This window comes from Alosa pseudoharengus, unplaced genomic scaffold (genome assembly GCF_046254945.1).
Source record: "Alosa pseudoharengus isolate Yale_2024_CS ecotype anadromous, Long Island Sound unplaced genomic scaffold, YU_APseudo_1.1 YU_APseudo_1.1_scf_3, whole genome shotgun sequence".
Classification (NCBI taxonomy): domain Eukaryota; kingdom Metazoa; phylum Chordata; class Actinopteri; order Clupeiformes; family Clupeidae; genus Alosa; species Alosa pseudoharengus.
In genome coordinates, this window is record NW_027468718.1 from 35,321,272 (window position 1) to 35,333,771 (window position 12,500).

General features: G+C 45.2%; 1 protein-coding gene across 2 annotated transcripts in view; it reads left to right on the top strand.

Moving 5' to 3' along the window:
* Window positions 1-12,500, top strand: part of ubr3 (ubiquitin protein ligase E3 component n-recognin 3) — an 81,096-nt gene that overhangs the window by 46,688 nt on the left and 21,908 nt on the right. Inside the window, exons 25-30 of one of the 2 annotated variants that reach the window (XM_076264151.1) lie at window positions 2,592-2,741; window positions 4,684-4,817; window positions 5,442-5,552; window positions 7,628-7,843; window positions 9,242-9,378; window positions 11,920-12,005. In XM_076264151.1, coding sequence (XP_076120266.1) covers window positions 2,592-2,741; window positions 4,684-4,817; window positions 5,442-5,552; window positions 7,628-7,843; window positions 9,242-9,378; window positions 11,920-12,005 — 834 coding nt within the window. The remainder of the gene's footprint in view (window positions 1-2,591; window positions 2,742-4,683; window positions 4,818-5,441; window positions 5,553-7,627; window positions 7,844-9,241; window positions 9,379-11,919; window positions 12,006-12,500) is intronic. The other variant, XM_076264152.1, reaches the window with a different exon arrangement.

A 12,500-nucleotide genomic window follows, 5' to 3' on the forward strand; every position in this document is an offset into this window, starting at 1 on the left:
TTATTTATTTGTTTGTTTGTTTGTTTGTTTTCTTCCCTTTTTTATGAGGTAAAAATTGGCCATGCAGTAAGCGCATCTGTGCAAACAGTCGTTTCTCTGCTCTGATGCTCCCTGTAGGCCGATGGAAAGATGGGTTCAGGAGAGGGAGACCATGTGTGACCCCTCTGCTCTGCTTTTTTTTGCTTCGGATAATAGGATGCTAATCCTTCTCATTTTTTTTGAAGGCTCTTTATTTTTTATCCTCTCCAAGTCCTTCTCAAAAAAAAAAAAAGATTCACCTTCACTGGAGTCTGCTTTTAGTAATAGACCACAAAGGTCTTGCTCCTTGTGTTCATGCACAGATCAGATGTTGTGTGTGTGTGTGTGCGTGTGTGTGTGTGTGTGTGTGTGTGTGTGTGTGTGTGTGTGTCTAAGGTTTAAGGATGGTGAATTGCCAGTACACACACACACACGCACACAGCCTCCTATCGACCTCATTGAGCCCTGTAATTGAGTCCTAATGAAGAGTCTCCACAGCTGATGATGGGATGACGGGACCACCATGGTGTCATGACGGTGGCGTAGCAGACCTTCACATCAAGGGGAAAAATGTCAAGCCAATGACAGTCGTTTCCATTTTTAGTGCTGCTATATCCAAGTCCATTAACCCTGAATGGTGCATTTGTCATCATTAGTTCATGGTAAAACAGAGCTTAGTGACAGCTGAAATTGTCTTATTTTTGTGGATCAGTTAAAGCAGGGAGTCTTGTTTTTTTTCTAAATGCTGTTAGGGATGTGTTGGTGTTGTATTTTGAAGTGTGTGAGTGATCAGAATTCTTATCGTCTTCAAAAGGTCTTTCTGGTTCTTATTTTTAAATTCAGTTTGGTTTTTGATTCCATTTAAAGATTGCGTGTGTACCTCTGTGTAATGTATGTGCCACAATGGCAATGTAGGTATAACACTTTACTCTCGTATGTTCCTTGCACTGCAACACACAGATTGCCTGGAGCAATGGTTGCAACGCCTCCCAACCCCTTAAAACACACACACACACACACACACACACACACACACACACACCTCTGAAAGATCAGGGGCAGCCTTAACCCATAAATCAATCTGCCTTCTGTGTTGACATTTCTGCCCAATATTTACCGCTGAAATTGAACACACTCTTTAACATTTAGAACTCATTTCACCAAAGGTAATTAATCTTCAAGCTACATGCCACTCAGCCCAAATGGAGTGAGCTAGAAGGGTCGTGCGTGCGTGCGTGCGTGCGTGCGTGCGTGCGTGCGTGCGTGCGTGCGTGCGTGCATTGTTCAGATGAATTATGCAGATGCAGAACTAAGGCATGTTTGTGAAAGCCAATCAATAGTAAGCTTGGGGGAACTATCAGCTAAAATATAGGGGGGAAAAAGACCTCAGAAAATAATGGAAACAATGCAATCTCTCCCACATTGTCACACACACACGCGCGCGCATGTACGCTACGCACACACATACACTCTCATAACACACCTACCCATTGCATGTTCACACATACCCATCCATTCCTACATTTCTTATTCTTTCTCTCTCAAACGCATACTCTCACATTCTCACTCACACACACACACACACTCTCACTCTCTCTCTCTTTCTCTCTCTCTCACACACACACACTCTCTCTCTCTCTCTCTTTCTCTCTCTCTTTTACACACACGCACACACACACACACACACACACACACACTGAGCCCCAATAAGGGGCCTCTTCACAGCACATTACCCTCTAATGTTTTTGTTTTTTTCACACATGGCAGCTCCCAGACGCTCTCTGGCTGCCCCATAATCTGCGTGTTAATTTAATGGGGAGAGAGAGAGGGCAAAAAAGCCATTTAGTTTTCATTTCTTCCACTGATTGCGTTTTTCTCCTCTTCTTCTCCTCCTCCTCTCCTCCTTCTCTGTTTCTTTGTTTCTATCCCTTCTTTTTTCTCACGGCTCCATGCGTAGGTAGTCATCCGTGCTTCTCTGAACTTATTATTTTCATTCTTCAGCATAATTGAGCGCAGAAGTTTGCTTTTCAGGATCTCTGGTCGTGCATTATGTGAATAAATGAGTATGGATTTTATTGTTTTGTGTTTTTTCCTCCCTCTGAGTTGGTGGTAGTGTGGTGTTGTCCTTGTATGGGGTTTGACAGAGTACATTTCTCCAGCATTCTTCCACAGTATCTGTAAAGAGCGTTTGAGTGTTTGTGTTTGTGTCTCTGATACTTTAAATCATCATACTAGAAAAGTAAGGAGAGTTTTTTCAATAGAGACTTTCAGTGAAGGATGACTGTTTATGTATTTTCTCACTTTCTTGTGTATGTATGTATGTGCGTGCGTGTGTGTGTGTACATTTCTGTATCTGTAAAGAGACTGGTGTTAAGTGTTTGTGTGTGTGATACTTGTTAAGGTAGAAAATGAAGGATAGTCACTGAATGTTGAATTGTCAGAATACCATTCTTTTCTTCAATAGAGACTTTCAGTGGAGTCACATCAGGATGACTGTTCATGTATTTTCTGACGTGTGTGTGTGTGTGTGTGTGCGTGTGTGTGTGTGTGCGTGTACGCGTGTGTGTGTACAGAGACTCCAGATGCTGACCCAGGCATGGACTTGGAGGCGTCGGAGGAGGCTAGTGTGGAGGTGCTGTATGACTGCGTTATCTGTGGCCAGAGCGGCCCCTCCACAGAGGACAGGCCCACTGGCCTGGTGGTGCTGCTGCAGGCCTCCTCAGGTGAGATGCTCACAGCTGGGTGACACAGCTGGGTGGGACACAGCCGTCTCAGGTGAGATGCCCACAGCTAGGTGACACAGCTGGGTGGGACACATCCGTCTCAGGTGAGATGCCCACAGCTAGGTGACACAGCTGGGTGGGACACATCAGTCTCAGGTGAGATGCCCACAGCTAGGTGACACAGCTGGGTGGGACACATCAGTCTCAGGTGAGATGCCCACAGCTAGGTGACACAGCTGGGTGGGACACATCAGTCTCAGGCGACATGCACAGGGCTACAGGTGAGATGTCCAGGGCTACAGGTGGGATGACCAGGCCTACAGGTGAGATGTCCAGGGCTACAGGTGAGATGTCCAGGGCTACAGTTTTTGAGCTACTGGTTGTAACATGGTGGTCAAACTGCACTCCATAAGACACGCAATTGCTGTTGCCCTGCTTGGTAGAGCATTACTACAGCTGATCCTGGGGTAAAACTGTACTTATAGGCTAGGCTAGGCTACTTTCCTTACAAGGTATTCAATCTCCAGTACAGGTCATATACAACATTCAGGCGGCTTGTAAGGCAGGTTAGTCTGCAAAATGATTCATATTGGTAGATCTCCAGCACCTGCAGTGAATCCAGGGATTGTGTATGTATCATTGAAGAACTACTTTAGTGCCTTCATCTTCCAACAGTAATGCTGACGTCCACAGATCACCACAGATGTTCACCACATTCATTATGTGCGTCAGTCTTGAGATATAAGCCCGATAATGTTTGTGTTTGTTTTTACCGGAGTCAGAAGATTTGTTGTGTTAATTAAAATAAACACCAATTGAAATGGCACTGTGATGCTTAAATCAACAAGTGTGTAAACATGATCCCGCTGACTAGCCTAGAGCTCACAGGCACGCTAACCTGTGGCGCGGTTTATTATAACGTAGGTCTCGCTTTCGGCCAATGGCTTTAGCCCTTTGTCTGTGTGAGGCTGCATGCAAATGGTGGCTTAGTTGCTCTTATAATTGGCTCATCAGTCACCCATGGCGTTCTTCTGGGTCTCATTCTCCCAGCAGTCATCGCGGCCGCCGCCTCCCACGGTAATTTTGCGGGTGACTTTGCCAACATAACGACGATCGCTCACTGTCATGAAAATAAACGGCTTGTTTTATTAGCGACCTGTCCAAGTGTGAGCAATGCCAGTGCTCATAAAGAACGTGTGGCTCTCGTGTGTAGTGTCAAGGTCAAAGCAGCCGTAGCGTTTTAACAGGCAGATAACCTCTCGATAGTCACCCAAATTACTACTTAAAATAGCCATTCGAGAAAATAACAAAATTACGAGCTTTAAAATGTGGAGAGTTTACCACTTGAGTTTGATTATGAAGATTAGGCAGGGGAAATTGGCTGTCATTTTTGTAGCTAATTTATAGGTTGCCTTGCAGAGGGGGAAACATCTGTGTAATAGCCATAAACAAACCCTCCATGTGATTGATGTTCCTGACAGAAAACCCTGTTGCCTGTAATCATATGCTAATTTCATGCGGCGTCATAAAGCATTCTGATACCTGATTAGCATACCCTTTGCTGATAGGCTGGACGTTGATGTTTGATTAGCATATTGTTGGTGATTGGGTGGTCTATAATGTTTGATTAGGATAATGTTGGTGATGCGCTGGGACAGGATGATTGATGAGGCTAAAGATGAGAGCTGTAAGATCAATTTTAGTGATTGGTGTCAAGTATTGTGAGCTGATCAGAGGAGATTACCTTCTCGTGAGCCCTAAAGTCTGAGTACTGTTATCTAGTTTACTAGTGTTTATAATTGATCCCAGCCCTGTCTTCTGAGTTGTATGTTTGCTTACTTATGATTGGCTAGTCCCAGGGATCTGATGGGGATGTTGTTTGTGATTGGCTAGACCTAGGGATCTGACCGGGATGTTGTTTGTGATTGGCTGTTTCTTGCAGTGCTGGGCCACCGGTGCAGAAGTGACGAGCCCAAGAGGTTACCCACCAGCGACGAAGAGCACATTTACCCAGAAGACACCTGTGGAGCCGCCAGCGACGTGCGACTCTCCCTCATGCAGCGCGACTTTAAAGATGTACGTGAGCATGAGGGGACACGTGTAATGAAAATCACACACACACACACACACACACACACACACACACACACACGTCACACACATGCCAAGGCATCCACCATTTGGTTTGGGCACACAAATGCACTGACAGGCATTACAAAATGATCTTACTTGGAAGTCAATGTATGCAGTATATTTGCAGTGCATAGGTATAGATTGTTTGAGATTATTGTGTTTGTTAAGGAGGGGGGATCTGTATTTGTGTATGTAGGGGTTGTTGTACTTACCCAGTAAACCCCCAACACACACACTCATGCCTTCATCTTCTAGAACAAATAGACCCTACTGTATACCTGCTGCTCTTCTGTCCCTACAGATGATTATCCGGTATCACCCATTCCACTGCACAAACACGAAATACTAACATGTAGTGCTCTTGTTGAACATTAACAGTATTGATAATAAGTAGCATTACTTCTGTGTGGACTATTGAGAAAACCCATGCACTGTTGGAATAAGTCAACACTGATGTTTTATTGGAATAAGTCAACACTAAGGTTTGTCCAGGAATAGGTGATCACTAATATTTACATGTCGTTTGAACCCTGACCCCTGCTCTGTTCCGCTCGTCTGCGTTCCCAGAGTTCCTGTCTGCAGTCGGTGTCCATCGGCTGGGACGGCGGCGTGTACGTACAGACCTGTGGCCACACGCTGCACATCGACTGCCACAAGTCCTACATGGAGTCGTTGAGGGTAAGAGCCAGGCCACACACACTATGGGGAAGACCACACAACCTGGCACTATCACTCAGTGACCGAGGCACTCAGTGACCGAGTTGGAAGCCTTCCAGGTCCTCACGGTGGTAGCCCAGTGGCAACTTGTGAGAACAAGCTGAATCGATCGCCGGTGAAATGATGGAGATGGTCCTTAGAAACGATCTGTCTTCACACTCACCACAGCGGGGGCTCAACAGCGCTCTCAGGGAACGCAGTCCCCAGTTTACATTCACTCTTGTGGAAGACTTTTTTTATCCACAAGGACTTAGTCTTGATTGGTGTTTGGGAATAGTAAGTTAGGAGAGCGGTTGAGAGGGAAATCTGATGAGACCTGGTGAGTGTAGAGCCAACGTAAAAGCCACCGGAAGTAATGTTACTGTAATGTTACTGTAATGTTGCCAATCACAGCCTCTGTGAGCTGCTATCAGACACTGTAGTTTATAGACCTCTCCACACATAGCTAGCTCATTACTGTGTGCTACTAAGACACAAAGACACACACATTGATGGACATCTAATAGCTAGAATCAGACAAGAGGTTTGTTCCCTCACCAGTTTATCAGTTAAGAGCAGCTGTCCTACTGTCGCTGGTCCTTGGTGACCTTGGGCTCTCGTACGCATCTGCCGCTTTCACCCTTGACCCTGAAGGCTAGAACACGCCCGCCTCTCCTCGCATGTCTGACACATCGTTAAGAGCTCATCCATCACCGTGGCAACGCCTCCCCCAGATGAATATTTCTGTGCTTCTGTATGTCTGTCTGTCTGTCTGTTCGTCCGTCCTGACAATGTTAACTGGAGGGCACTGATCCATCACCGCACTTTAAAACACCCTGAGAGAGATTGCATGGTTGCCTTTATGACATCTCTGGTGACAGTGACATTCTACCATCACAGGACATATCGGTTGATGTGCAGTCCCTGTTGATGTGGCTTCCCTGTTGATGTAGCGTCCCTGGTTGTGGGAAGGGGGGGGGTTGTAAATGTTTCTGTTCGGCCGTTTCATATTTCCCTATCTGACATAAACATCAACACTGAAAGCCTTAAAAAGCACACTTCTCACCAGTCATTTGTCACCCTCACAGGGCGAGTGGTCATGCGTTCAGTCAGAATCAGAGAAGTGATGGCTTGGTGGGGACTGGATGCGTAAACACATTAGTCATTGACGGGGCTTAAATCCTTGGGGTTTTTTTCTTCTTCTTTTCTGTCTTTTTTTTTTACCCAACTCCAGAATCCACCAGAATCTCACCTGGAGATTGCCCTCTCTCCTTAAGGTCATACGTGCCTAAGCATCGGTCTGTTGGATACCTGATGCTGATTGGTTGGGACAGATTATGCTCTGTTTAAATGGGTGTTACTATTGTGTGGTGACCCGCAGATTTGATGTCAAACTCATTTCAAACTGCTGCGATGTTTATATTACATTATCTGTTTATGGTGCAATCAAATATTTGCTGGAACTACAGCATACATGATTTAATGACTATAACCAAAGTCCTTTTAGGCAAGTCCCTCCACTCGGCGGCCGTATAGCAGTACTTTTTGGGCACTCATCGGGCATCCTATTCAGCAGAAATGCACGTGCGCAAGGCTTCACGACACCAATCTTGCTCCAGCGGCGAGTTCACAACACATGATTGGGAAGATGTCTTCACAACACAACATATGATTGGCTCAATGTATTCACATCACACCACATGATTGGCTCAATGTATTCACATGTCAACGTTTTGCCGAGAAAGGGGTGGGATATGTGTAGACAACGGCCATATTGGCGTTACAAACTAACCCCATGCATTTCTATGGAGGATTTTTTGAGTGCTGTGTCTCCTCATTAGAAAGTCTCTGCTATAACACACATATAATGACCATAGCAAACTACATGGAGTAATAAAAAGTACAGTACCTAAACTGGTGAAAAGTACATCTGTTTTATTATCTCATTCATTCAGTCATTCATTGTTCATTGAAATAGCACAGTTGAGGTTCCATTTCTTCATTCACTGTCTCAGAGTGACCCATGCCATGCTCTCCTCCTCTCCTTCTTCCTGCAGAATGACCAGGTGCTTCAGGGCTTTTCGGTGGACAAGGGCGAGTTCACCTGCCCCCTGTGCCGGCAGTTTGCCAACAGCGTGTTGCCGTGCCGACCTGGCCGGGGCTCGGAGGTGGGGGCCTGGCACATGCCCAGCAGCAAGCCCACGCACGTGCTGGTCAAGGAGGTGGAGGACCTGCAGGACCAGCTGGCCATTTTCCCCGTAAGCGGTGACACTGTAAGGCAAACACACACACACACACACACACATGGCTACCCCCCCCTCCCCCGACCACGCTCACCTTTTTGGGTTTCTTTTTGTTTACTTTTTCTTTTTCTCCATATCAGCAACTTTGTTGCTCAGTGCCACTCCCACCATCTCCATCTCTCCGTCTCCATCTCTCCTTCTCCATCTCTCTGTCTCCAGCTTTCCTTCTCCATCTCTCCGTCTCCATCTCTCTGTCTCCATCTCTCCTTCTCCTTCTCCCTCTATCCTTCTCCATCTCCATCTCTCCATCTCTCCTTCTCCATCTCTCCATCTCCATCTCTCCTTCTCCATCTCTCCTTCTCCATCTTTCCGTCTCCATCTCATCATCTCCATTTTTCTTCTTTTTTCCCTCATTCTTCTTTCTCTCCTCAAGTGTTTTATATTCTCCATATCTGTCAGTCCAACTCCTCCTCTCTCTCTGCATCTCTATTCCTCCATTTATCTCTATTCTTTCCATCACATTCTCCATTTTTTTATTTTCATTTTATTTTCCATTCTCATTCACCCCATCATCTCATGTGTGCTGGTTTTTTGGAGTGACTGTGACTACAGTCAGTGAGAGAGATGGACTCCGCTCTCTGTATGTATTCACCTCCCATACAGCTCCATTCTCACGTCCACACACACCCCCAGCTAACCCGCTGCCTCTGGGGCAAATCTGGGCCACATCTGAGCCACATCTGAGCCACATCTGAGCCACATCTGAGACAGATCTGAGCCAGATTTGATACAGAAAACGCAGCTATATGGGATGACTCTCCACCCCTCATTAACTGCTCACATCTGTCTGTGTTTGCTGTGGTCTGCACAACAACTTCTACCCCCACACTACTTCTACTGCCCTCTACTACCCCCACACTAATTCTACTGCCCTCTACTACCCCCAGACTACTTCTACTGCAATAATTTATAATTATTTATAATCTGTTAATTGGTGCTTTACAATGCTATTAAGCTGCTCTTAATTCTATGTGCATATCAAAGAAGTGACTGAGGGCTTTTGGTTACTGGGCTTTTCCCCATTGAACAACCTTAGAGATTATTTTCAGAAAACTCTCATGAAAGTTTTTTTTTTTTTAATTAATATTTGGAATCCTGGCCCTAGATAATTTTTGTCGGATAATCTGTGATGAGCCTTTGATGAAAATTTGATGGATTCTGATTGGCTGTCAGCTTTTTTTTGTTTTCAAAAAAGTGATCCCCAACGGTATCGTTCTTCAAATCGTTATTGTTATAGTTCTACAGTATAATCTATGCCCGTTGTCATTCATATTAGCTAGAGCGATAGTTTTCAGCCATTATCACTATAGTTCTGATTCTTACCCTGCCCTGTACTCTGGACTTACTCTGGACGGTGCCCCTGTACAGACGGAGTCCAACCTCACCAAGGAGATGGAGTCCGTCATCAAGGACATCAAGAACACCACGCAGAAGAAGTACATGGACTACGGCAAGAACCCCGGCTCTCCCGACAACGACTTCCTCTTCATGTACTCCGTTGCCAGGTGAGGAACTAGTTCTTGGAAGTACTACCACTAATTACTTCTATCTCTATCTGTCTGTCTGTAGGTGTATTGTTTGATCGGTCAGTCTGTCGGTCTGTCTGTAGGTCTATTGTTTAATCTGTCTGTTGGTCTGTCTATGAGTGGGTTTCTCTGTTTGCCTGTGCCACTCTGTCATATGTCTCTGCCTGCCTGCCTCTCTTTCTCTCTCTATGTTTCTCTCTATCTCTTCTCTCTGTCTGTCTCTCTGTCTGTCTGTCTGTCTGCCTGTCTGTCTGTCCCATCCCTCTGATCATCTGTTAGTAGATGTCTTGTCTTATCTTTTGAGAAGGCACGTTCCTATAGCTGTGCGTCTCTCAGTGTGTCTGTGGTTAATGCTCTGACTTGGAGGTCAGTTTGATGGTCTGGCAAGGTGAGAGCAGTATAACGTGGTGGACAAGCAGCCGACACAGACAATAGATCTGCCGTCTGCTTCTGTTACACTTGCTCTCTCTCTCCTCTCTTTCTTTCCCTCTTTTCAGCCTTCCGTCACAGTCACTGCCTCTATCACTTTCACTGCTCTCTCCAACTCTGTGTGTCTGTTCTCTCTCTCTCTCTCTCTCTCTCTCTCTCTCTCTGTCATTGTGCTCAGTGAGAGGTGCAGATTGCCTGAGGGTTTGGCGAGACCACTGGCTGCTCTCAGGGTCTATCTTATCTGTGGCAGCCAGATGGGTCTCACCATGGCAACGCCAAGTCAACCATGGTACATTTACCCCTCAAGACACACACACACACACACACACACACACACACACACACACACACACACACACACACACACACACACACACACACATAAATACACACACATATCGCACGTTCACACCCTGGGCATCTCACCAGAGGCCTTGTGTCCTATTCTCCGCTGCTTGTGGACACTCTGAATGTGGCTAATGTCAGGACAGAGTGTGAATGTCAGTCTAATTAATTATAGCTGCTGATAGCGTCTGCTCCGCTATCCTCTACTCAGACAGCACTCATCCATTTGTCACTTTCTGGGGGTGTCAAGGAGGGGAAATCAGATGAAAATGGTGCGTGTGTGTGTGTGTGCTGCCCCTTTTGTTATTAGTCATTTCTGTCCTTCAGTGTGTGTACGGTAGGTAATTATTACTGAGCTCACACGTCTGTCTTTTCATTTCACTTCAAACACCTCATCAGCTGTTACATGTATAGGACAGCGCAGCAACACAGGTTTGCATATGTGTGTTAGAGCACACACATACACTCACACAAACACACACACACGCACACAATCTGTGTAGCCAGCCCAGCTGCTAGACCAAGGCCCAGGTGTCTCACAGAACAGAGAAAGAATGACTCCGCAGAAATGAGGCAGCAGATGTGCAGAAGGCTCAGAAGATGAACTGACATGGAATTGTGTCAATAGATATGCTTGATCTATTAGGGGAATAGATATGCCTGAACAGATGTGTTAGAGTGACTCAGCAAGTATGAGTGTGAGCTAACCGGATGATGACTCTGCAAATAAGGGCCATTAGTTCAGACTCAGGTGTGAGCTAACGTGTGCTGAAGTAGGTTAACGTGTGCTGTTTGGGGTGTTGGGAGATGAGCGGGTTGTTCTCTTAAACCAGTAGTTCCTTGCAACTTTGGCAGCTGAAAGTGGAACAGGTTGCTAGGACATTCTGCAGGGAAAAGTTGCTGAAAGAGAATGGGGATATTATGGTCTGGTTAAAAAAAAACAACTGTGCTAGCTAGACCCTTGCGCCACTCTGTCAGTTATAGCCCTCTGAGGAGTCTATCAGTTTGGCAGTTAGTCTTGCTTTGAAAAAAGGTTCTCTCATCACTTTCAAAAACTTTTCAAACTTCGGCAGCAGATGGACCCCCCCTCCTCTAGAAAGACATTCAGCAGAAGGGTTACTCCCTGTGCTACATGCTGGCTGGGACCCCTGCAGACTGCCGATGTGCCATTGAGGGCATGTCTCTGAAGCCACCATGGCTTACAATCTCTCTTTCATGTTGGGCATTGATTGCACAATACTGTATCAACAATCGAGATTGATTTTTAATGATGATGTGCAGAGATAGTGCTGGCCCAAGTTCCTTGTTGTCTTTTGAGAGCTCTCGTTATACCTTTCAACTAAAAGTTGTGTATACTGTAGTTGTCTTCGCTATACATGCCCATGAGCTATATTGGCTATCGAAGCTAACGCAATGATTTTGCATGCTATTAGTGGTTGCATTGCTATTTAGCATTGTTATTTTCCTACAGCTCGATTGGCAGGGCAAGGTGCTATCGACACCAAAGTCTTGAGTTTAGAAATGCTGTGTGTGTGTGTTTATTAACATCATAGAGTTAATAAAGAGTTTATAAATGTTGTTATTATATGTTTATAAATGGTGCGGGTATGGTATGGGTAACATGTCTGAGTATATAAAAGGTATGTATGTTTGTGGCTATTAACATCATATCTGAGTTTATAAATTGTGTGTATACACTTATCAACATCAAGTTTATAAGTGTGTGTGTGTGTGTGTGTGTCTCAGGTCTAATCTGGAGTTGGAGATGGTGCATCGGGGAGGAAACCTTTGCTCTGGAGGAGCCAGTGCTGCAGCCAAGCGGTCATGTCTCAGTGAGTACACAGAAACACACACGCACACACGCACACTCACATATTCGTAGAGAGAGAGAGACTCCGCAACATATAAGTAGAGAGAGAGACTCAACGATATACATACAGGCTCAAACACATTCACACACACACACACACATTCACACACACACACACACATGATGACAGGCACAGGAATACGGTGAGGAGCGCTTTTAAACACTTGAGCAATTGTGTAACAACTGCATTTAAAACCTTCATTTAATAGAATATACATGTGTTTGTTTGCTGTACTTATGAAAAAGATTGGTAAGAGTTATATGTACTAATTTAAGTTACAACTGACTTATACACTGGTTCACACAAGATAAAAGCTGCTTTGCTGTGGACTGTGGTTTTGAGAAGGTTAGTGCTGGACAAAGGGATTTATCAGAACTAAGAAGGAAGAACTAAGATACTTCAGCTGATGTTTAAACAAGGTACAGAGGGAGAAATAAAGGCACTATGCTGAGAATA